The 23,354-nt window shown below is 50.5% G+C and overlaps 9 protein-coding genes across 9 annotated transcripts; 4 read left to right on the top strand and 5 right to left on the bottom strand.

Moving 5' to 3' along the window:
• Positions 1 to 737: 737 nt before the first annotated feature.
• FIBRA_07376 (uncharacterized protein) lies at positions 738 to 3,299 on the top strand (the record flags this gene model as incomplete). The annotated part of the gene is made up of 11 exons (XM_012329060.1): positions 738 to 746; positions 808 to 848; positions 901 to 1,004; positions 1,069 to 1,372; positions 1,431 to 1,557; positions 1,613 to 2,083; positions 2,139 to 2,470; positions 2,522 to 2,678; positions 2,730 to 2,839; positions 2,892 to 2,932; positions 2,989 to 3,299. The coding sequence occupies 11 exons, from the start codon at positions 738 to 740 to the stop codon at positions 3,297 to 3,299; spliced, it is 2,007 nt and encodes a 668-aa protein (XP_012184450.1).
• Positions 3,300 to 3,563: 264 nt separating this feature from the next.
• FIBRA_07375 (uncharacterized protein) lies at positions 3,564 to 4,644 on the bottom strand (the record flags this gene model as incomplete). The annotated part of the gene is made up of 5 exons (XM_012329059.1): positions 3,564 to 3,620; positions 3,676 to 3,877; positions 3,933 to 4,026; positions 4,103 to 4,456; positions 4,506 to 4,644. The coding sequence occupies 5 exons, from the start codon at positions 4,642 to 4,644 to the stop codon at positions 3,564 to 3,566; spliced, it is 846 nt and encodes a 281-aa protein (XP_012184449.1).
• Positions 4,645 to 4,871: 227 nt separating this feature from the next.
• On the top strand, positions 4,872 to 7,098 carry FIBRA_07374 (uncharacterized protein; the record flags this gene model as incomplete). Its single annotated transcript, XM_012329058.1, has 12 exons — positions 4,872 to 5,055; positions 5,128 to 5,186; positions 5,243 to 5,605; positions 5,661 to 5,766; positions 5,821 to 5,936; positions 5,986 to 6,103; positions 6,156 to 6,169; positions 6,225 to 6,402; positions 6,470 to 6,563; positions 6,613 to 6,744; positions 6,813 to 6,956; positions 7,008 to 7,098. 12 exons carry the CDS (start codon positions 4,872 to 4,874, stop codon positions 7,096 to 7,098), a joined length of 1,599 nt encoding a protein of 532 aa, XP_012184448.1.
• Positions 7,099 to 7,244: 146 nt separating this feature from the next.
• On the bottom strand, positions 7,245 to 8,435 carry FIBRA_07373 (uncharacterized protein; the record flags this gene model as incomplete). The annotated part of the gene is made up of 4 exons (XM_012329057.1): positions 7,245 to 7,654; positions 7,717 to 7,924; positions 7,983 to 8,309; positions 8,367 to 8,435. The coding sequence occupies 4 exons, from the start codon at positions 8,433 to 8,435 to the stop codon at positions 7,245 to 7,247; spliced, it is 1,014 nt and encodes a 337-aa protein (XP_012184447.1).
• A 734-nt stretch (positions 8,436 to 9,169) lies between these two features.
• On the top strand, positions 9,170 to 13,740 carry FIBRA_07372 (uncharacterized protein; the record flags this gene model as incomplete). The annotated part of the gene is made up of 20 exons (XM_012329056.1): positions 9,170 to 9,332; positions 9,400 to 9,438; positions 9,885 to 10,096; positions 10,145 to 10,239; positions 10,290 to 10,381; positions 10,429 to 10,745; positions 10,799 to 10,884; positions 10,939 to 11,125; positions 11,181 to 11,353; positions 11,415 to 11,793; positions 11,845 to 11,906; positions 11,962 to 12,210; positions 12,257 to 12,480; positions 12,545 to 12,645; positions 12,698 to 12,769; positions 12,826 to 12,966; positions 13,019 to 13,105; positions 13,155 to 13,220; positions 13,272 to 13,358; positions 13,411 to 13,740. 20 exons carry the CDS (start codon positions 9,170 to 9,172, stop codon positions 13,738 to 13,740), a joined length of 3,162 nt encoding a protein of 1,053 aa, XP_012184446.1.
• Positions 13,741 to 13,876: 136 nt separating this feature from the next.
• FIBRA_07371 (uncharacterized protein) lies at positions 13,877 to 15,354 on the bottom strand (the record flags this gene model as incomplete). Its single annotated transcript, XM_012329055.1, has 3 exons — positions 13,877 to 14,056; positions 14,114 to 14,828; positions 14,885 to 15,354. 3 exons carry the CDS (start codon positions 15,352 to 15,354, stop codon positions 13,877 to 13,879), a joined length of 1,365 nt encoding a protein of 454 aa, XP_012184445.1.
• Positions 15,355 to 15,911: 557 nt separating this feature from the next.
• FIBRA_07370 (uncharacterized protein) lies at positions 15,912 to 17,005 on the bottom strand (the record flags this gene model as incomplete). The annotated part of the gene is made up of 3 exons (XM_012329054.1): positions 15,912 to 16,634; positions 16,688 to 16,911; positions 16,972 to 17,005. 3 exons carry the CDS (start codon positions 17,003 to 17,005, stop codon positions 15,912 to 15,914), a joined length of 981 nt encoding a protein of 326 aa, XP_012184444.1.
• Positions 17,006 to 17,375: 370 nt separating this feature from the next.
• FIBRA_07369 (uncharacterized protein) lies at positions 17,376 to 18,153 on the bottom strand (the record flags this gene model as incomplete). Its single annotated transcript, XM_012329053.1, has 4 exons — positions 17,376 to 17,456; positions 17,513 to 17,608; positions 17,667 to 17,933; positions 17,995 to 18,153. 4 exons carry the CDS (start codon positions 18,151 to 18,153, stop codon positions 17,376 to 17,378), a joined length of 603 nt encoding a protein of 200 aa, XP_012184443.1.
• Positions 18,154 to 19,088: 935 nt separating this feature from the next.
• On the top strand, positions 19,089 to 23,094 carry FIBRA_07368 (uncharacterized protein; the record flags this gene model as incomplete). The annotated part of the gene is made up of 12 exons (XM_012329052.1): positions 19,089 to 19,283; positions 19,341 to 19,421; positions 19,479 to 19,536; positions 19,591 to 19,620; positions 20,106 to 20,164; positions 20,223 to 20,315; positions 20,381 to 20,623; positions 20,676 to 20,716; positions 20,777 to 20,941; positions 22,198 to 22,282; positions 22,334 to 22,798; positions 22,852 to 23,094. 12 exons carry the CDS (start codon positions 19,089 to 19,091, stop codon positions 23,092 to 23,094), a joined length of 1,758 nt encoding a protein of 585 aa, XP_012184442.1.
• Positions 23,095 to 23,354: the final 260 nt, after the last annotated feature.

Genomic DNA, 23,354 nt, shown 5'->3' with positions numbered 1-23,354 from the left:
CCGCTGGCCCCCCCCCCTGCCGGTTGCGGCCATGGCCGTTAATAATAATGCGCCCGCCCGATTTTGTTATTTATATTTTCCCGCTCGCTCGCTCCGAGCGTCGACAGCGTCCTCCCCGGCCGTACTCTCCTGCGAGGCGACTCGAGCTCACAAACCTCCCTCGTCCTCCTCCTCGTCTCCGCAGCACGCTGTGTGCACTCACTGTCTGATCTCAGTTTACTCACAGCCGCCACCGACTGCTCTCGTGCCGATCGCGGGGCCTCCGCTCGTCCGAATACCGCAGGCGCAGCCTTGAATCCTCTCCCAGCCATACGGCCCATCCCTATAAGTCGCCGCACTCCTTCCGTCTAAGAACTCCCACTCGGCTACACTTCTGCGAGTCTGCGTTGTGTCTGACGCCCCTCCGTCCGCACCCGAGGCTTTTGCCCTGGCAAGCCGTGCCTTCCGGTTTCATGTCAGTCGCCCTCGATCTTGTCTGGCCTCATCTCCCATCTGATAGCCGTGATTCAGAAAACTAGATGCCCAAAGCCAGCACGTCATCGGCCCGACCTGCTCTGCGCAGGAATCAGGCATGTCATCCCCATACTCTATCCTCGTCATGTTCTCAGCGTGTCCTATTTCACCCAGGCCTGTCTCGCCTGTCGGAAGAGAAAGCTTGTAAGCCACTTCATGCCCTACCACTGTGCTTGAACCGATTTTGTGCAGAAATGTGACGCCGCGCGACCACATTGTGCAACATGCGTCAAGTGAGTCCATCTCTGCTTGTTACAGCCGCCTTTCGGCCATTTTCTCAAGTGGAACAGACAGTGGCAGACCCTGATTAGTGTCCCTCCACCAATTGGCTACGCGTATGTTTCTCCACTCGTTGCGGATCAATAGCAACTTACACTTGATGCGCAGCCACCCCACGGAACCCCAATGTTCATATGACCCGGTAGAGGGGTTGCCAATCGCATCCGACATTGAGCCTCTCGAGAAGATCAGAGCATTAGAGGAACAGATAGGTGCGCCACGTTCCATACAGTGGCACTGCTGGTCCCTCAACATATGCATTTCTCGATAATTTAGTGCACTTGAGAGGCCAGCTGAGCCATCCACATCGGTTCTCGTCTGGGTCTGCTTCACCTTCAAGTAATCTCACAGGTTCAGCAGAACGAACCCCAGCCAACACACCGCCCGGAACGGGAGTCCCGTCTTCATCTTCCCTCGAAGGCCGCGTGGACACGTCTTCTATCAGTCCGCCTTCTCAAGGACGGGGTTCGAGTGGTAGCCCGGACGTGCCCCAACCGAGAAATACGACAGAATCACTCATGGATATGTTTTTTTCCGGCTGGGATCCAGATCTACCACCTCCGGATGTTCTCAATCACTAGTGAGTGCCACTTGTTGAAGCAGCGTGGCAACCATATCAAACCTCTCACGTCTTTTAGTGTGGACGTGTTCTTCCGCTGTGATCCTTGCGGATCGCGCATATTGCACCGTCCGTCCTTCATCACTTCCCTCCACCTACCTCCTTCCGATCCCCATTTCCCGCACTCCGCCATACTACACGCAATCGTAGGCGCTTCCTCTCTGGCTGCGGTCAGCCTCGAAACTGAATTTTATTTGTTAGTGTGCTTCCGCTTCGCGCTGGGCGTCAACAGACATCATGATGCTCCCCGATGGCAGTCGTCAGGACAAGTTTGCAGAGATGCACGTAGGCAAGGCAAGGGAGTTCATTGACAAAACTATGGCGACCGGACAGGACATCTTCCCAGTTCTACAAGCTTGCATCTTGCTGTCATGGTATTTTTATCAGGAGGGGCGATGGGTCGAGATTTGGATATTTTCCGGCTTCCAGACCCGAGTTGCCGTGCCGCTTCGTCTCAACTATCCTGGCACATTCTCGCCTCAAAGCTCGAATGCACCCGGAGCATATCTTCCACCACCCAGAGACTTCAGGGACCTGGAATCACGACGTAGAACGTGGTGGATGGCCGTTTTATTTGACCGTATCGTCTCCGTGGGAGGCTGGCTACATGGCGTCGACCAGCAAGACATTGGGACCGAGTTCCCCGTCCGGGCCCTAGATTTTGAAGCAGATGTAAGTCATTATCATTTATTGCTGGTAGTATCAAAATATCTGAAGTGGACCGAAGTCGAACATTCCTAGCAATCCGCAGGATTTATCGACGAACGGCGTCTTTACTCTGCATGCACCAGAATACACCGATTCGTTCATTTTGTTTTTGAAGTCAGTCATGATGTTTGGCACCGTCACAGACTTCATAACCAGGTCCAACCTGCGCGCAACAGTACCTCCCTCCAAAACCCAGAATCCGTTCCATCTACAGGGCTTCCCCGGGCTGGACAAGCTGGTCTGCGTTGACTTCTTAGAAAGCTTCCCCCAGATGTACAAGCATCTGGGTTTGGGTGGTAGTGTTGGTGTACTAGACACCGATCTTTACATGGCACATGTTGTTCCTCATGCGTACGTGGCTCGTGGTCGTGCTGGATGATGCCGCTGATAGTACTCTTCTAGAGCTACCATCACACTTCACAACACATACATCAACTTCCACGATACACAAAGTGCATCCACTGCGCGCTGTATGAGTGCGACAAGATCGATCTTACAGGCTTGCTATAAGCTTGCGGAAACGTCTCTCGATATAACACGACTGCATCCGTTCATCGTTGTGAGTCATGGCGTCTCAGACAGTGGTACCGATCGCTCACCATGAAGATAGATCTGTTGGTATTTGGCTGCCGCAGTTCAGGTCCAGCTATGTAAGTATTTTATAGAAATTGGGGACACTGCTAGAGAAGCAGCAGTGTGGGGAGAGATAAACACGCTCCGGTCCGTCAGCAATATTATCGCTTATCACTGTCTCATGAATACTGCTGAATAGTTTCGCAATGTTGACATACGGCACTCGCTCTCCCATTGGCGGTAAGTCATATCAAATATACCTATTAGATCTTTCAGCTCATGAATGTGTCTTCTAGTCCGTCAAGAGAAACTGCTGCAGGGTCTTATGACAGAGATCGTCTGCATGACTTCACAGCGACAGCCACTCGACGTCGGAGTGCCCTTATACCCTTTCTCCCATGCAGGGCTGTTCTCCAAGGAATCCACCTCTCGAGAGCCTATCTGTGCGCCTCTCCCGGGTGCGCATTCTTTCGAAGAGCCCATGGTCGGGGCGTCACAGTCTGGTGTTCCCTGGCCACAGCGACAGCCGGCGCCAACTGGATACCCTTCGCAGACGCATCCGCGAACCGCGTCTGTTTCTATGTCTGCGTATGATGGGAGGTTTTGACGTTTATTCAAATTAGCGATAATTTTGCACGGAGCATGCTACCACCCCATTTTGTGGAACGTTGGATTGCATGTGCACCATTTTGATTCTCACGTCAGTAGTGCTTATTTACTTCTTTAGGCTTCAGTAGAACATGTAGTATCATCTTATAGGGTTTTTCGGTTGATGAACATGTATAAATGTCAACAGCAGCATGTATTCACTATGGGTTCTTCCACTATACAACACATACGCGAAAATTACTGTATACAGAACAAGTCCAGATTACCGCTTCCGCATCTGATTTCTACAGTGATTAGCGTAATGACCCTTTTCTCCACACTAGATCCAAAATGAGCACCAGCAAGATCAATATGAGATAGAGCAGGGAGCACACCTTGAAGCACACAACGTCTTCAATGTTCCTGCGAGGACCTGGAGGCCCACCAGAGCCACCTCCGCCCGGGGGGTGGAGGCCGAGATTACCGCGGTCGAAATCTGCATACCTACCATAGCCTGGAGGCGGCGGCCCGAGATCACGAATAGACGGCTGCGGCGGCGGTTCATATGCCTCCGGAAGGGGAACCCCAGGCTTAGGACTGCGAAATTGGATTGAATACCAGATTTTAGAGTCATAAGGATGTAGATACCCACTGTCCACGGGCGCAATCAGGGCCCATAGGGCAGAACCCGGTCAGGTAGAGTTGACATGCAACACGGCGGACATGTTTTCGTGGGCATGTTGGACCTATGGGATAGTCGGGCAACCGTTTTGAGGATCTTTGTAAGGATAAGATATGAGAAGAGAATCGCTAAGGACGCACCGAGCTGGCAGAAGCCCCGATTATAGTCCGGACACTCAATGCGACGTTCTTTTGGGTGAGCGTAGAGACATTCGTCTCCAGCAGAGCAGTAGCCATACTTGGCGTACCACCAACACTCGGGCATGCGCCTGAGATTGTACTCGTGCAAGAACTCACACGCATCGCCCTTCTTGCATAGACCGCGGAGCCAGTGCTTGCATACTGTTGCTAAACGCTCTCGCTCACGGGGGTGGGTCGGTAGCTGTTTGGGAGGCTGAAAGTTGGCGGTGGAAGGCGTGGTGTGTCTGAGGGGGCACAGAAGCGGTCCAAGGGGGCATCCAGTGGCCGTCAGGGCGAGACGGCAGATTTGGTCATCTGGGGGAATGAGGGTCAGACGTAACGTAAGATATGGCGGAGCGCAGACCTTTGTCAAGCTTGATACCGAGCTCGGACTTGACGTACGCCTCCTCCTGGAAGTTGTTCTGGTGAAACTGGGGGCGGACGAGGTCCTTGATGATGGGGGGGACGGAGAGCGTGGTGGTGGTGGCTGAGGAGAGACTCATTGCCTGTCCCGCCCGTTGTGGCGTCGACAAGAGTGGCGGACACTGCGGAGTGTGCCGGGCGGGCTTACTAAAGGCGGCAGCAGCCGGCGCGCTTCAGCTCCCGCACGGCGATCGACACGGAACGGTTCTCGCATACTTAAGTTTCAACCCAGCCAAGTGTGCACGCTTTACTTATATGTAAATAAAAATGCGGCAGCTCGCGTCACGGCCCTCTTCCTCCCTCGCCCATGGCTACCGTCCCCTGCACGCCCCTTCTGCTCTGTGCCTCCCTCGTCTGTATTTTATACGGCTGCCTCGTACGACGAAATGCCCGCCATCTTCCTCCTGGCCCCCGCGCTTCTACCTTTGGCTCTGTCGCGTTGCCGACCTCGTATCCTTGGAAAACCTACGCGGAATGGAGGAAGCTCTATGGTTTGTGCCTTCCAATTGTCGCCCACGCCCTTCTCCCGCGTCTCTGAATTCGATCAATTTGTCCTCTCACAGGCGACGTGATCTACATCCACATCTTCGGGAATCCCATTCTCATATTGAACACCGCGAGGGTAGCGAACGACCTACTTGACAAGCGCAGTAGTATATACTCTTCCCGTCCGCAAAGGACGATGGTCAGCAAGCTGTGCGTCGCGTTTCAGATACGTCTCTGGTTTCCTTATCTCACCGAGCTCCAGCATGGGCTTTGATTGGTTATTCTCGACTGCACCATACGGCTCGTGGTGGAAGCGACACCGAACGCTTTTCCACCACTACTTCAACAATACCACAACCTCCCACCACCATCCCGTACAGTCCAGAGAAACACATGTCCTCCTCCAAAATCTCCTCGACACGCCTGACATGTTTGCTCACCACGTACGAAGGTCTCTACCCTTTCTCTGAATTCGGGGTTGTACCATATGGACTTACAGGTGCCACTGACAGGACTGCTGCTGCAATCATCATGAATATTGTCTACGGACATCAGGTATCATTCTTGTTCTATTTATCATCTTGGTGGTTCATTGGTAACCGCATATCAGGTTGCTCCGGAAGGAGATAACTTCGTGACGTTAGCCGACAAAGCACTAGCCACCTTAGCAGCAAGTGGGATCTTTGGAACATATCTCGTTGATTACATTCCTCTTCGTGAGCCATCACCTGTTGAGCTCGCCTAGTCTTCTGACGCTGGTATGAGCATAGTCAGACACGTGCCTAGGTGGATGCCCGGCGCTGGCTTCAAGCGGCAAGCACTCGAATGGCGAAAACTAAACCAAGCAATGCTGAATGCACCGTTCGACATGGTCAAAGAACGAATGGTGAGTGATATACATGCTGGACATGATGGTTATCCTTATGGCTTTTCAGAAACATGGGAGTGCCATCTCAGCACTGACTACGTTCGAGCTGGAGAAGTGGCAACACAATGGTCAAGATCCAGACGAAGAGAGAATAATCAAGGATGTTGCTGCAACTGCATATGCTGGTATTGCAACTGATTAATTCCATAAGGCCACTGAACATAATGCATAGTCTAGCTGGTGCGGATACTGTAGGTGGCCACGGTATTTTATACCCTGGGCGTGAATCGACATGATTGGCAACAGACTGTATCAGGCGTTATATCGTTTTTCTTGGCGATGACCATCTATCCCGATGTCCTCAAGCGAGCGCAAGCTGAGATCGATCAGGTCGTAGGCCCTGATCGTCTGCCTAACTTCGACGATCGAATCTCGCTGCTTTATGTGGACTGGATCGTATGGGAATGTCTTCGATGGAATCCTGGTATGTGGTGCACGACTATACACGGACCACCCATATATCCGTCACTTCATTACCTGACCCTACCCAGTTACACCTTTAGGAATAGCACACAGCATGACAGACGACGATGAATACGAAGGATACCACATCCCAAAAGGCACGACGGTTCTACCAAATGTTTGGTTAGTCATGCATTCCTGTCTTGTTATTCTCCATTTACAATCATCGTAGGGGTATATTACATGATGAGACCACTTATCCTGACCCGCTCCGATTTCATCCCGAGCGTTATGCAGATGCTCAAGTTAACAGTGAGCAAAACATCAATGAGATTCCTTGGGCCGCTTTTGGGTTCGGTAGACGGTATCTGATTTATCTTCGACTGTAAGGCAATCACTCATACTCTCATGCTTATTGCAATGCCACCTCAGGATGTGTCCTGGCAGGTGGCTAGCTGTAGATTCACTATGGATAGCCGTAGCCACCATTTGTGCAACTTTCGATATCTCGAAGGCTCTAGATGAAAAGGGTATGCCCATTGAGCCAGATGTAGAGTTTACATCTACGTTGCTCAGGTGAATTACCGTGATAACTCTCTGTTCCGATTGCGACTGAACTCTACTCAGTCGCCCTAAACCATTCAAGTGCCGCATAACACCTAGATCACAGGCTGTTGCTTCACTCGTTGAGCAGTCTCTAGAACAATCTTCAATCTAAAATACAATGTTACAGATCACTTGAGTCATGTATGTCACACACACAATCCTGCCCATGCGCACATATCTAGCAACTCTTGACATTATTCTGGCTCTAACGTCTCGTAGTCGCTAGGAGATCTGCAGTAAATGCAAGAGGATCGAGTTTTACCAGATTCCAAGCACGGTGGCATCGCCACCTGCCGCTTCTACCTGTTTCACTCCTGCTGCCATCCTACTCCACATAGAAGAGTCAAGGAGATTAACATCTGCTTCAGCGCCGACGCTGAGGGCACTCATCGGATTCTCCAGCTCGACCATGTAAACATCCTCGAAAGGAACATCAGTCAAGGACGGCCTCCTGTCTATCCGCGTAACAGGGAGGCCAAACGTAGCCAGCAATGTGCTGAGAACCAGTTGAACAAGTCGATTGCGAGGGTGCACAGTCGCATCCGGGGCCATATCGGGGTTTCTGAGAGCCATGCGCACTAGCGCATGCCTGGGAGGGGTTACATGGAATGTGGATGGCAGCTTGACGTCGAGTGATTTTCCGATGACGTAGAACCGTGTGCAATTTGCTAACCCGCGTTTGGAGTGACTCAATGGGATGCGAAGAGACAACGGACCCGACCGAACTTACTGTTACTGTCTTGCACGCTCTCCTGCAGAATTTCCAGCTCTGGATGCATTTTAGCGCAGGCGGCAGAGCAGAGAGCTGCACTTTCTGTTAGTTGGTCTGCCTTGTCTTCGGACAGGAGTGCCTGCGCAGCGGCCGACGTGGACGACATCTTGATGCGGGCGGCTCCAGGCAGGTTGGTCGAGAGGAAGCGCGCACATTGGCCAAGTGCCTGGCAGGGTAGAATTCAGTTCGAGCAGGTCCGCGTCAGAATCGTTACTAGAGCTTACTTGCTCGTGACTAAGGACCCTCCCAATGTCCCTGAGCTTCACCCCGCGGCGAACGACGAGACAGTGTCGAACAGAAAGTGTAACCTCTCCCCTGACAAATTTATGCTGTCCAACTTCCGGTAGGCGAAGGAGGTCGTATGTGTCCGTGACCGTCCCATACAAACTGTTCTCTTGTGGGATCAGAGCGAACGGTATCTCGTCGGAGACGGCCTTAAAAGCCTCTGCTGACATTTGCCACTGTCCGCTGAAATGGCAAAGGAGTAGCGTACCTGTGATAGTTGACCTCTCGACATATTCTACTCCTGGACCGAAGCCGTTCTGGGCACACTAATCATCGATTAGACAATGTTCACTATTCCAATTATCGTGCTGTCGGTGACTCACTTGGTGTGAGTGGGATCCCAAGGGGCCCAGGAAGGCTAGCTTGGGCAAGCTGGTAGGTTCTACTGTCATCGTCGCGGTATTTACCAAGGTTAGGCGGTACCTATCCAACGATGGCCCCTGAAGGACTTTTGTAGGCGATCGCCTTACGAAGGACGTGGACCGGTGTATGCGACCATTCTGAATGACGGCTTTCCTCTAATAGGCGGAGGAGGTAGATGACTCGTGAATCACAGATGCTTACACGAGTCCACCCCAAACGCACTAGACTCAAATTCTATTTTGCAGTGTCGGCGTTCCTGTTGCAACGTCGAGCGCCCAGTGGATAAGTCAGGCAGGCGAACTGAGACAGCTTGGGAAGAAAATTGACAGGTATCGTAATCGGATCCGATACCTGTCAGTTTCTTCTCACTCTGGTGTTGAAATGTTAACCTCAAGCTGAAAGTGGACACTTACTGCCCATTGCCAGCCTCTACAATGTACCTCCATTACTAGTATAGTATCTTTGAATCAAGCAATTTGTAATTTGCTCGCACGTGGTTCTTACATACTCAGGACGATTTATGGGCGCTTTCGTGTTCGTCTTCCAGGTTCCTTCTGGCGTTTGCTCTGTTATTAACTCTTGGTTGGGTTCCTGCTGTCACGACCCTTTTATCTTGGAATACTGGATGTACCGTCTCCTGACCTTCAAACGCGCTTCGCATTCCATCAAGCAACACAGCACCATCTCTCGTTCTCTGTATACATATCGAACTCGATCTGCACCTCGCTCTCTGCAACGTTTTATTGATCATTCGTATAGCACTATGGCACCTCTTGAGAATGGCACCAAAGTCAATGGTTCATTTCCTGAACACTTCGGGAATTTTGATCTGGTGAAACGGCTGAAGCTGGACTTTGCGGACATTCTGGTCTCGAAGTGGAAGAGTCGGATCACTGGACTGTCTGTGGTCCACTTAGATTATGAGGGTACGTTCATTGAGCTTGCTACAGACTTTTATGCATCTGACTTTCAACTGTCACATTGACACGACAGCTCCCATTGTTAACGGCTATTTCGTCATTGGGACTGAGAGTACGTATTTCTTTTCATGCACAAATATTCGCGACCAGTCATAATTTATATCAACCCATTCTGGAATCACTTACTCTATTAAATGATGTCTACATCCATCATACTCGTGTCCCGACGTTTTCGTCCTCTAACTATCATGTGCACTTGTGGTCTGACAATCGTGATCCCAATGGTACAGTGCCTGATTCAGGATCGCTCTTGGACGCAATGATGGTCCTGAGCCCGGCATGCGTATCTGGTTGGGCAATGCGTAGCGCATGCCTGCTGAACAACAATCCGTAGATCTGGGATTGCACACGACAATCATGAATTTTGTCTTGCAGGTTCAATATATGCTAACTGCTCACTTCATATCTAGTTTTTGACGATAGTGGTTGTCCGCATACATTAGAACAGTTGGTAATTCTGATTGAATGGTGGTCGATTGCTCACATCATGCAGTCTAGTTTTCATGGGATCGGAGAAATATCCGTACAAGGGGATCATAGATAATCTCGCTAACCGTGGTTTCTCAAACGGTACCAATGCCTGGACTGATACGGACCATACCGCATATACTGTGTCTACGGCTGGAGAGCAGGGCTTCCTTCAACTACTTCCGATATACGTCGATCATATACTGTATCCTACCCTGACGAAGGCTGGGTTCGTTACAGAAGTAGGACGCTCTTCATTCTTGTATCCGAAATATGCTCAACAATCATAGGTGCATCATATAGATGGTCAGGGTAAAGACTCTGGGGTAGTTTATAGTGAGATGCAAGGGCGGCAAAATACGCCACAAGATATTATGGCACTCCGGTAAGGTGCCTCTTGGCCGATCAGCTGGCTCGATTTGATGTGCATTCTAGTATGCAGCGCTTACTCAACCCCAAAGGAAGCGCATATCGTAGTGAAACTGGCGGCCTCATGGAAGCCCTCAGGGTGTTGACGATCGACCAAAGTACGATTTTCTAGTGGTTTACGCGATTATTCACTCACACCTTTTAGTTCGGGACTATCATCACCAGTATTATGTGCCCCACAACCTCTCCTTGATTGTCGCAGGAAAGCTTGCCTCGGGTACTACATCTCTTCTGAAGGTTGTGCAGGATAAGATAGAGCCATCTATCATTGAGCATGGTCAAAACCACGGCACTCGGCCTGATGGATGGAAGCGCCCTTTCGTGGAGACAGTCAGTGCACAACGTGGTCCTATTTCGGAGACAATTCAAGACACAGTGGAATTTCCAGAAAAGGACGAGAGTGTGGGTGAGCTGTATCTTGGCTTCATGGGTCCGCCATCAAATGCATTCCTGGAGAGAAAGGTATGTCGCCCTATTGTTGATTTTATGTGGGGGTCTTCTACAATTTGGTCCAGGCTCTCGACATCCTTGCAACCTACTTGACGTCGTCTGCCGTGGCCCCTCTAAATAAAGAGTTTGTTGAGATAGAATCTCCTCTCTGGTGCGTTCTCCTAAGGAAGCATTCCGATAGTAGCTGTGGCTGATTACCTTGTAGCACGTATATCTACTTCGGCGAGGATACACGTGCGACTTACGTGGATCTACCCGTTTACATTGGCTCAATCCCTACGGAACATCTGGACACTTTCGACAAGAGGCTCAAGGATAGTCTTCAGCGGATTGTCGAAGCGGGAGTCGACATGGAGCGGATGACAATGATAATTGATCGCGACGAACGACAGGTAATCTCTGGTCCTACTGTTTCATGATCTTATCAAATCTCACGACCAATGATAGCTCCGTAGCAAAGTTGAAACCTCAAAAGGTGATACATTTTCTGGAACCGTTATCACAGACTTCTTGTATGGGGCCGAAGATGGATCGGAGCTCGGTCCTTCTATGGACGAAATTAACCAATATGCTCAACTTCGTAAGTGGTCAAGTAAACAATGGACGGATATTCTGAGAAGGTATTTTTTGGATATACCTTTCATGTCGAATGGGCCCGTCGATGTTAATGCGGACTTACAGGTATTATATTGACCCTCCTTGTATCGTGGTTCGAGGCAAACCTTCCAGCGCAATGGCTGACAAACTAGAACAGGAAGAGAAAGCTCGGATTGCAGCGCAGAAAGATCGGCTAGGACCAGATGGGCTTGCGCAGGCTGAGAAGGAGCTCGAGGAAGCGAAGCAAGAACATGATCGAGAGATTCCGACGGATATCCTGACGTCTTTCCCAGTTCCCGATGTGAAGAGCATTTCGTGGATCCCAGTGCAAAGCTTGCAGGAAGTAGGAGAGGGCAAGGGGCGGAAGAAGACGGTACCACAGTCTGGAAATGCCGAACTTGCGAAACACGTTACGAGCGATGGCCAGCCTGTGCCATTTTTCGTTCAATATGACCATGTTCAGGTACAGTGGAGAATGTGTTGCGCAATCTAATGACTAATGTGTTTTGTTCAGTCCGATTTCGTCACTATCAACGCCTACTTCTCTCTGGCTAACTTACCCGACCGACTACGTCCGTATGTACGCCATTGTGTCCCTACGGATAATATTCTGATATATTCAAAATGCCAGCCATATGGCAGTTTATCTCTCTGCCTTCTTCTCCTTACCAGTCAATAGAAGCACTGGAGAACAACTCACTCATGAACAGGTCGTGAACCAGCTCGATAATGATACTGTTTCCTATGAGTCATCCCTTGGTGTGGGTACAGCTTTCATGGAGACGCTACGCGTAACCATCAAAGTTGAATCTGGGAGGTACGAAGCGGCAGTTGCATGGTTGAAGGATCTGGTATATGGCATTCAATTCGACAAGGATCGGTAAGCTTCGTGTACATCCCATTAGAAACGTCTCACGTTTGTTTAGCTTGCAAGTCACTATTGCCAAGGTCCAGCAATCTTTGCCTGAACTCAAACGTGATGGTGACACAGTGCTGTCTTCCATATCTTCCGAGCTGTTGTACAGCGAGAACTCGACGTCTAGACATGGCGGGGTTCTTCCACAGATTAAGTTCATTCCTATGCTCGCGCAGCAGCTTCAAGATTCGCCGCAGGATGTTATCAATGATTTTGAGGCAATCAGGAAGCATTGTAAGTGTATTCATTAATCCACTCCGAAGAGATACTTAACACTTGGTGCTACCTCATTTGACAGTGACCGACCCCTCTGGTGTGCGTATCTCGGTAGCTGGTAACATTGTAGCTCTAAAGCAACCTCGAAGCGTTTGGAGCAAATACTTCTCGGATGTTCTCCCCGTATGTACTACCAAACTCGCGGTTGTTCCTTGCTTAATTATACGCGATCTAGGCAGCTGAATTGGCACCTGTTGCTCTGGCCGTCGATACTCTCAGCTCCCTGGGCAAAAATCCGGTTGGGAAGGTATGTTCATTAAGCCAATATAGATAGGGGCAACTACGAACGCTAAATTCGTTTAGGCCGTAGTAGTCAGCTTGCCTACCATCGAAAGCTCTTATGTGTCACACACGTCGAAAGGAATTCAAGGGTTCGCTCACCCAGAATATCCGGCTCTTCGAGTAGCGCTTGAGGTCCTTAATGCAACAGAGAGTTATTTATGGGTGCGTGAATGGTCTCGTGTTGTCCCGCAGAAAACTAATTAATACACGTCAGCGTTACATTCGTGGATCAGGGCTTGCGTATGGTGCACATGTGTCCATAGACTTAGAGGCTGGTCTCATTGGCTTCGGTTTGTATCGTGTAGGTCTCCGAGCTTCTTGGGATTACGTTCTCCTGATGACATTCGCAGAGCTCTAACTACATGAAAGCCTTCGAACAAGCCAAGTCGGTTATAGAAGGTCTTGTTGATGGCTCAGTAAGTGGTACAATGTTGAAGAATTTACAAAGATGTTGATGACAGGGTAAGATTAATCTCGAGGACACGACACTAGATGCTGCGAAAAGCAGCATCGTGTTTGGCGTTACGAAGGGCGTGTCAACGCCCGGACGTGCGGTATGTCATATCGCATAGTTACGGTCGGGCAGACTGACGGGAAACTATACAGGCACTATCATCGTTCATGAATCAAGCTTTGAAGGGTGTTTCTCAAAACCACAGTATAAGTCTTCTAGAGAAATTCCGAATAGTCACCAAGGCAGATGTCCTTGCCGCATTGCGGACACATTTCCTTCCACTCTTCGACCCTTCTTCTTCTGTTGCTGTAGTGGTTACAGCACCCTCGACAGCCGATGAGATTGGATTGGGACTCGGCGCAGCGGGCTTCGAGGTCGAGCAGAGGCAGTTGGAGGTCGACGCAGACGAGGATGGCGAATACGAGGATGGCAGCGACAGTGGCAGTGATGAAAGCGATAGTCGCTCCAGCAGCGGAGCATAGCACTTCATAGTACCTCATAATGACTTCTCATCGTAATTAATGCCCTTCGGAACTCACACCTCGAAAAGCAACCTCGTGATACGGCTGTGTACGCTACGATAACTCAGGTTGGAGAGATGATAGAACCCCTGCACACTTAAGCTCCTCCCTCATCTGCATCCAACGTCACATTCTCTGATGAGCCAATGACCTCGATCATCTTTTCAGACGCCGCCCCCGGTCTCAGCTCAACGTTTTGGAGAAAATCGTTATCGACCAGGAACCGGATGGCTTGCGATAAATTTGACACTGTCATTCGTATCTCTGGCGCAAGGAGCTAATAATGAATTTTTATGAGCCCCATTCCTGAGATGAACGTCAGTAGAAATTTCACATTACGAAGGAGTGGTTCACGGGACGCGAAAGGATTGTGTGGCGGCCTCCGAGGTTGTTTGTGAATGGGATTTCTAGATTGTTGTCCACGTTGTGGAATAATTTGCGCATTGTTCTGACGCTCGCCACTAGGGCTAAGTTCTTTATCCTTGCCAGTGATTTTCGACTGGGCTTCAAGAGACTCAATCCTCGCTGTTCTGGCTGGACGCTTGGAACTCATTGTCTCTGGGGCACTATCCGAGCTAGATTCGTCTTCGTCGACATTTTGCGTTATACTTGACCCTGAAAAGCCTGAATCCGGTTCAGAAGTTCTGGAGGCAGGTCCAGCGTGAGGGCTTGTAGGTCGCTCAGGCAATGCATACAACTGCCGCGGTGCGGTTTGTTCAGAACGTCGGCCAGTGCCATAGTGGCGGCCTCCATCAACGACCCCACGCTGACCACGTCCGCGGCCTCGCCCACGTTCTTGACCACTAAAAGCATTGCCATAATGCATATTCGACCCAAATGAAGTACTATCCATACGTCGTTTCTTCCTCTGTGGGAAGCGAGCATCGTCCATGGGCAATTGTCCGCGGGCAATGGCCTCTTCCAGTTTTTTCCCCTTCTCTTCAATACGACCTGCGGTTGGGAACCTCTTTTTACGTTCAGCAATCCAGCTCGCGATTGCCTCCGGGGTGTCTAACTTGATGGTAGTTCCCTGGATAAGAATTGGCTTCCTAAATAATTTATTACTTTCTGCACTCATCAGTTTATGCATACGGGTATAGCTCACCCTTTCAGGCTAGGATCGGCATCCCAATCAGGCTTGCGTTTCCTGTTCTCCCAGCCTGGAGGATAAACGAGGTGCCGATCCATCATATGAATCTCAACAGACTTTTTAGAACCTATAAATGTGCACCCTTTAAAGGTACACCTTGAGTCGCCGGCTTGGTACCAGTGTGCTTGTACCTGCCCCGCAGCTGGTCGCCTCCGAAAACCTTCTTGGTGGATACCGGTTTGAGGGCCATTGGATAGTGCAGGAGAGTACGTGCTTGACAAGCTATACCCATCTATCGTGACTGCTGGCACGGACGATGCACTAGATTGTGCGTAGGCTTGCGCATAGTGAGGTGCCTGCGGGTACGAGAAGGATGAAGCTTGAGCATATGGATTAAGCAGAACAGTGGTCGCTATGCGAGCGGCGGCAGCACCAGGAGGTTGGGTACCCTGAACGCCGAAATACGAGGACGACCCTCCATTCATATTGGACGCAGACAATTATTGACAGTGGATCAACAGTGGATCATAGATATTTGAGTCTAGCGCTCAACACGTGAGCCCATCCGGGACAGCAATGTATTTGTTTTCTCGTAGTAGCGATACCACACAGTGCGCTATCAATTAAGCTATGCATACTTTTAAGTGTCTCTGACCCGCACGTATGCAAGCAAATAATATAATAGAGCACGACAACCAGATAACACGTACGTCAACGAAGACATGTCAGATGGGACAGGAAACAAACCCCCCTCAAGCCTAAGGACCTGAGCGGAGCAGCAATAGCGGACGGCGGACGGAATAGGGAAGGGGACGAGGAACGGAGAGGGCAAGATTCGAGGCGCAGCAGAACAAGGGCGGAAGTATATGGACAGGCGCGACGACCTACAGGCACGAGCTGCATGGCGGCGGATTAGGAAGAATGTAGTTGAGGTGAGCAAGCTGGGCATATGCTTGCTTGCCAGATCGGCGCTGCAACGTCGTGTATCGACCTTATGCGCGGGGCGGCTAGTAGTAAGGAACAATAGCAGTCCCTTGACCTCTTAGTCCTGCATCTCTTCTTGCTGTTGCTGATCTCTGCCTACTCTCCGCTCCTTCTCACTTTCAAGTTGATTGTATAGGAGGAATAGCGCCTTCTCGTTCGCCTCCGGCGTACCTACGATCGTGAACATCCGCTCGCCAGTCTCATCGTGAGGCTCTTTGGCGATAGAGATCTTCGATCCAGACAAACGGCGAATTTCGGTGATTTTCGTACCATTGCGACCAATGATGCAACCAACCATATCGGACGGAATAGATATGTTCTGAGTACGGAGGTTGGTGGGCTGTTGGAGTGGAGCATTGGGTGAAGGGGAAGTTCGGCCGCGCCCAGCGTCGCCGTTGTACCTCCGACTTGCATTGGAAGACCGTCGCCCAGATCTCTCGTCTCCCGAACCAGGATGGAAAAGTACAGTTCCCTGACCTCTCTCCCAATCCTCCAGTAGACATCGACCGATCTCCTCGATAGCGCGCCCTATTGATTCAGATGAGCCCTGAACCTCGACAATGCGTTCGGTAGATTGCGGTAACATGTCCTTCGATGCTACCATTCGCGCGCCGGAAGCGTCTTGTATTGCTTTGATCTTGAGCCCGTTCCGCCCGATGACGCTTCCCATGAGGTTGTGTGAGATGAGCAGTCGAATAGCGGTGTTTGGCGGAGGTGAGTTCGGAGAGACAGGGGATGAGGGATTGGCTGAGACTAGCTGCGAAACAATGAGAGCATACGCCTATGTACGGATGTTAGTATCACGAACAGTACAGGGGCTATTTGCAAGCTGACCTTAGCTACGCCCTCTACAGAACCGCTTACTGTCAGGACACGCTCGTGGACTCCAGGAACGACTTTGCTGACACCAGCTTTGACACCAGTATGGTCTCTGAGATCAGCAACATTTTTGCCGGCTTTCCCAATGATAACACCAGCATCCTTGGTGCTAACGAGGGCGCGAAGCGTCAGCGTGTCATTGCCGGAGGGAGAGGGTGAACGTGATGGAGGCGAGGACGCTGCGATACTTGAGCGTTAAAGCTGAGACTTTATGGAGGCGCATGTGAAAAGTATCTTACCTGTGTCACGGAGAACAGGGGAGTCGGAAGGCATGGCTTGGAGGGAGGGGGGAGTGTGGGGACGAGGGGGAGGGGTAGGGCGACGGAGTGGTGTCAGCAACGGGTCAAGCAGCCAATGGCCGAGAGATCTCAGGTTCAATCTCCGCCTGTCGCCGCTTAGATGAGTTACAACGCTGCCCAACGCGTCGAGTCATAATATGATATCGACGCATCTGCCAAACGGAAGTGCAGGGCATGGCGTACATATACCTGCGTCTGAGAATAGTATCGTATTCGAACAATCCCCTCGCATATCGCCCTCGTGCTGACATAAAAAACAGTACATGATTACATGGAATAACTCATAACATCTGATCATAGGAGAGTGCAGATAGAGAGTGCGAGAAGCCATGTAACTATGTTGTCTAGTAGCCAAGCTGCGTGAGCTTCTCGAAGGATGACGCTGTGTCCGCCAAAGCTTTTTGACGCAGCTTAATAGCTGCGAGCTAGTAAGAGCATAAATCAGGACCACGGTTCGTGCTTCGTGTATTACGACTCATACCTTGCGCTCATGGAAGGCCTGAGCCTTGATCTTTCTCTTCTCCTCAAGACGATCAACCACATCCTTGTAACCCCAACCAACCTCATGAGACAAGCGCTGAGAAGGGTGAACATGAGACGTCAAGAGCAAAAGAAGACAGGGTCTCACGACTCACCTTGACAGTACAATACTTGCGGCCAGGCTTCAACCGCAAGACCCTCAAGGCCTCCGGGACAACCATCCGCTTCTTACGGTCATAAGGGGGAGGTACGCCCTCGAATAATTTGAGACGCTCAAGAGCTGCCGCTCCACGAGCAGTCTTGTGCGGGACCATGCCGCGAATGGCCCGGTAGAGAATCTTTGAGGGCGCACGATGATGGAAAGGACCAGACTTCTTGGGGTTGACAATGTGGCGTTTGTGGAGGAAGTTGTGGTACCGCAGCTACAAGAGAGAGTAGGTTATAAGCGCGACGCAAAGCCGACGCGTAGATTCCGTGAATGACCTTGTTGCGGAAGAAGCTGCCCGAAATGTTTATCTCCTCACACCGGACAACGACAATCTTCTGGCCGTTGAGGATTTGCTTCGAGATTATTGAAGCCAAACGTCCGAGAAGATGGCCCTTGCCATCAATGACGATGGGTGTCGAGGAGAATGTGGCCATGGCGAGTCTGGATAGCGAGATTTCGGATAAGAGTCAAACTTGCGCGGAGACGATGACAATGCAACGGAGAACACTGACCTAGTTTGTGAGGAAAGAAGTAGAGAAATGGTGCTCAGAACGTGTTTGCGGCTAACGCGTTGGATATCTCACCTTGACGATCTTGCAGTCGTTAGTGCACACTGGTGGCTGCTAGAGCATCGGAGGAGTGACCGACAGCCACCGTGACTTGAACTGCACAGTTCCTTTCGGCAATCTCCGAATGAGCAATGCGTGCGTCCCAGTTCCCCTTTGCTTATTGGCTGCTTATTGACTACTACTTCACATGCTCTCAGTCGATTGATTGTACATATGGTCCACATTCGCCCATCCATCATGTACTTAGCATTATTACATATGTTGCACTAAAGGCCCCAACGACAGGGAAAGTCTGGGATCTAAGAAATTCACAGCGATAGTCGATTACCTCCTAGTGGGCACCGCGAAACTCGCTATGTAGAATCAGTGGCTTGGGGGCAATACGTGGATCTTGTCGATTGCCTCGCACGCCGTTCGGAAGTCTGACTCGGATGGAATTCGTCTACGAGGAAGGCAATAGTGCCATGCGCAATTGCCTGAATCTGTGTTGCCAACCGAATATTCCCGAAGCATATGTCAAGTCATTAATTCATTGCTTACGGGCAAGATGTTATCTTTCATCAAAGCAAACGCCCCGATTCTGCGTGTTGTAGGCCACTGGCCGCTGCTAGTGCTAGCTACTGTATTGACTGGTCACTGTATACAGTACTACTAGTTACTAAGTTAGTAGTTGCGAGACGGCTCCGGTGGTCACGTGCCCGGGTCGCCGTATCGGCAGATTCCGGTCTTGTCACCATAGCTCGACCGCGTTCAAGTTGCAACGTCTGTTGTAACTTGTCTCTCTGCTGCCATTCGTACTCATGTCTTTCCTTCATCTTGCTGCTCGTGGTGTTTCGCATGCCCGCTTTCATAGGGCAACAGCGATGCTTCCTCACCCGCCCAGCCGAATCTTGCAACATGCCGCGTACTCTGCATCCGCTGGTCTGTCAAAAACCGAAATCACGGCGCGGGTCGTGGACGTATTGAAAGGGTTCGAAAAGGTAGACCCTACGAAGGTGTGTTATCGCTGGTATATACGATGTGCCAGTACCTGAACGCACCTCGCGTCATAGCTCTCGGAGAGCTCAAGATTTTCCGAAGACCTTGGCCTTGATAGCTTGGACGCAGTCGAGGTTGTCATGGCTGTGGAAGAGGTGAACAGATGACAAACCTCGTGTAATATTCTTCCTGTTCACTGAGAACTATATTAGGAATTTGCCATCGAGATTCCAGACGAGGAAGCGGACGAAATCAAAACTGTGCAGCAAGGTACGATTCCCGTCGTGCTGCAGTCCGGGCCCTATTAAAGATTTAATCGTTTAGCCATTGACTACATCGCCAAAACACCAGAAGGTAAGCGTGCCTTACTGTGCCGCTTGCGCGGCTCCGCTGATACGCCTTCCAGCTCATTAAGGATGGTTCACATGATGGCCTGTAGGCAATTGCGATATGACTTTTACCTACGCGTGGCAATGGAACATGCGTTCGCAGTTTTTCTTTTTTTCCCCTATCGATATGCCATGACAGATCGTATTACTTGGCCGTCGCTGCGTCTGAAAGCGGTGAGATTGTTGAGCATAAGTTGTGAATAAATTCTAGAATTCGTAGATGGTCCCGAGATCTAAGTGCTAGTCCCCGGGCCGGGGATCGTTTATAAAGCCTGGAGCCGTGAATCCCAGTACGTCGCACTCTCAAATACATTGTGCGCACATGGGACCCCCGCCAAGAACTATCACGGTCCACCACCCTTTCCTGAAGACCAACTGCAGCCTTGGTGAAGGTGACTGCTTGAGCTCATCTACTCGCCTGCAATAATGAGTAGTTCCCTGTTCTACTAGGGCCCCTGTACGACCCGCGCACGTCGACGTTGCACTTCGTAGATATTGAGCAAAACAAGGTAAGATGTCTTCAAGCGTTATCGTACACCTCACCTCGCGACTTATTCATTCTGCCAGGTCTACCACCTCAATATTATCACCTTAGACTTCGTCGTGGATACGTTCGAGGATCCGGTAACCTCACTTGCTCTGCGGAGAAACGGGAAGGGGGTAAGTAGGTTGCACTACTGGGTTGGACTGTGGCAAATGCGGGCAATGATTTAACTCGGGTTCAGTTGGCATGCACAACCTCGAAAGGGTTCGCGCTCATTGAGGGCAACTCCACCTTGCACTACCTTTGTCAGCCTTTACCTTCAAGTCATCAGCCTCATACTCGGTTCAATGATGGTGCATGCGACTACAAAGGGCGTTATATCGCAGGCACGCTGTACTCGCCGCGGTATGACGTACCTGGTCAGCTGTACATGTACGACCCTGAAACCAATTTATGCGACGTTATCGATCAAGGCCCATTTACGGTGGGTTGACCGCTTCCATAGCGGATTGATGATCTGACTTATCAAGGGATAGGATTCCAATGGTTTAGGCTGGAGTGAGGACGGCAAGACCATGTGATTACCTCCGAGTCTGTCATAGTCAACACTTGCTCACCGTAGAGCGCAATATGGTAGGTATTTCACAGACTCGCTAGTGAACAAGATATATGCCTACGACTACGAGGACGGGAGATTGTCCGGTAGACGTGTATTTGTTGACTCGACTGCTCACGGCTTGCCCGAGGGGACATTCCCCGATGGCCTGTGCTTCGATAGCGCAGGGGGCTTATGGTCAGCAAGGTGCGTGCAGTGAAATCTGCCCATAAACGATATTTTGGTGTCTGTGGCTCATCGAACATCTGTCTTAAAGGTGGAATGGGTCCAGGATTATTCGATATACGCCAGAGGGAGAAATGGACTTGGAAATCGTCTTTCCCACTGTTTTCAAAGTTACAGCCTGTTGTTTCGGAGGTAAAGTGTTCTTACTGGTGGTAATGAGTTTTCTGACGCGGGCAAGGCGAGAACAACGACCAATTGTATGTGACTACGGCGCAGTGTGGAGCATGCGGAGACGATGCTAGCAGGCAGGCTTTGTATCCAGATTCCGGACATCTGTTTGTAGTGGATCTCTCCGGTCAATACCGAGGCGCAATGTGGCGACACCAGTTCGGGGCTTGATCGAGCTAGTACAAGTAGCATTCAAGCGATTGAATTATTTATGCCATTGCTAAGCGAATGTAAATGCTGTCTCTCGGCCGCTGAATCTTACCGAAACATCTGCAATTATTTGCCGTCAGTGGTGTTTTCATTCGACGAGGGTCGTCTTCATGACTTGACTCGGATATTGAACAGCTTCAGCTGGGATTAGCGTTTATGATCAAGAAGGCCCCGGCCCGATTGGGTAGATCAGTGGCTTTGTGGGTGGACGATTAGATCGCGCATCCATGCTTCTTGATTCACGAGTAGGGATGAAAGATATGGTCAGCTTTATAGTAAGAATGTGATTCAGGGAGGCGCCACACACCTACTTCTGGTCATTTTCTGACTCAAAATTACAAAGTGCAGAGGCCATTGTCCGCATCAGCAGGTCAACAACAGCTAGATGATCATGAATATGTAACGGCCAGCATCTATTGCTATGTCCAAACATCAGTAGCGCGTGTATGAACAGCTCAAGTAGATCCAAGTTAGTTTGGCAGCTGTCCTATAAGTTATAAGTGACTACTGGCAAAGGCAGTTTACGTGCAGGGTCGATTGACCAACCTCGCGCGTGTTGGATATTCCTGAAGTAGTACCCTTACTAGCTTGATGTAGCGCGGTCATTACCAGATTTGGACGCGCGAAAAGTACCGCGTGTGGGCGCTTGTGTTCCCAATACTCACCAAGAGTCCAAGACTGGACCAGTACCTCCCATCGTTTGACCGTTGCACCTGAGACCAAGTCATGAAGCATGGAGTCGCGTTTCGAAAGTTTTCTCGGACCTCATCGCACAGGATGCTCATGCTGAGGTATGTGCTGTCGTGTGTACAGCTCCTCCGCTCACGAGGTTCAAACAGGAACTTGGTCACGTCGCTGTTCGAACATGAACAAATCAAGACTACCCTCCCCAAGGCGAGGGATACCGCCAGACTTGCAGAAAAGGTATCGTCGAGGCTTAATTTGCGAGGATAACAGTCTTACGTTGAATGTCAGATCATCACTATGGGCAAGAAGGGCGACCTACCCGCTTTCAGACGCGCTAACGCGTTCCTCTTGAAGCCTTCTTTAGTACCCAAGGTATTCGGCTCGTTTGCTCAGCGATACGCAAGCCGCCCCGGGGGCTACACGAGGATCCACAAGTTTGGTAACCGTCCAGGCGACAACGCCCCTCACGCGATCTTGGAGCTGGTTGATAACCCACGAGATCTGCGTTTTGAAATGACAGCTCGTACTGTGGGATGGGAACTGGTAGGAAGGCGGTTAGGGAACGATGGTCCTCGCGCTCTTGCAAGCACTGGGATCACTGGCCTAGAGAAGACTGTGATGCATGAGAGAGCACTGCAACCTGATGAGCGGGGTCAGTTGCGGCCGAAGACAAGGTGGAACTTGCAGAAAGTCCTCCGCTTCAGGAATGAGGATTCGGCGTCCGAGTTGGCTGTGAAAGCAGGAGATCATGCTGTAAGCATCTCGTCCTCATACTTATGTTGCATTCGTATCCAATACTTTCTTAGGACACCCTGCTTGCGAAGTCACTTTCAGCTATGAATAAGGAAGCTGAGAAAGAGAGCGACGATACACCTTATGCAGGTTTGAAGGGACTCCGACTGAAGGCAGGCCAGACGCTGCCTGGCGGTGCGCGGAGTGCGCTCCATATAGCGCAGGGTGTCCTCGGGAAAGAGCCAACCGGTCGTCTGAGATGGTTTGAGAGGAGAAGGCTAGGCGTAGACAAGACTGACATATGGGAACGAGCTTGAGTAGCTGATCCGTATATATTTGTCTACTTTGCCTGCCGCTCAGGTGCATTTTTACCCTCTAGATGATGTCAGAAGGCCTCAGCTGAGTGCTTATACTATTCTTATTCCTGGGATATTAGTCGTCATTTTCTCAGTCTGATTGTCATCTTCAATTATGATTGATGGATTGTTCACTGGTCTGGGCAGACTGCAACGCAGCGTGAGACTCGAAACATAGTCAGGAGATAAAGCGGTGGCAAGGTTCCTTGCGTGCTGCACTT

The sequence above is a fragment of the Fibroporia radiculosa genome, assembly GCF_000313525.1.
Source record: "Fibroporia radiculosa TFFH 294 genomic supercontigs, scaffold12940, whole genome shotgun sequence".
In the NCBI taxonomy this organism is placed as follows: domain Eukaryota; kingdom Fungi; phylum Basidiomycota; class Agaricomycetes; order Polyporales; family Fibroporiaceae; genus Fibroporia; species Fibroporia radiculosa.
Note: the sequence above shows the minus strand (reverse complement) of the source record. Positions and strands in the feature narration are given on the sequence as shown.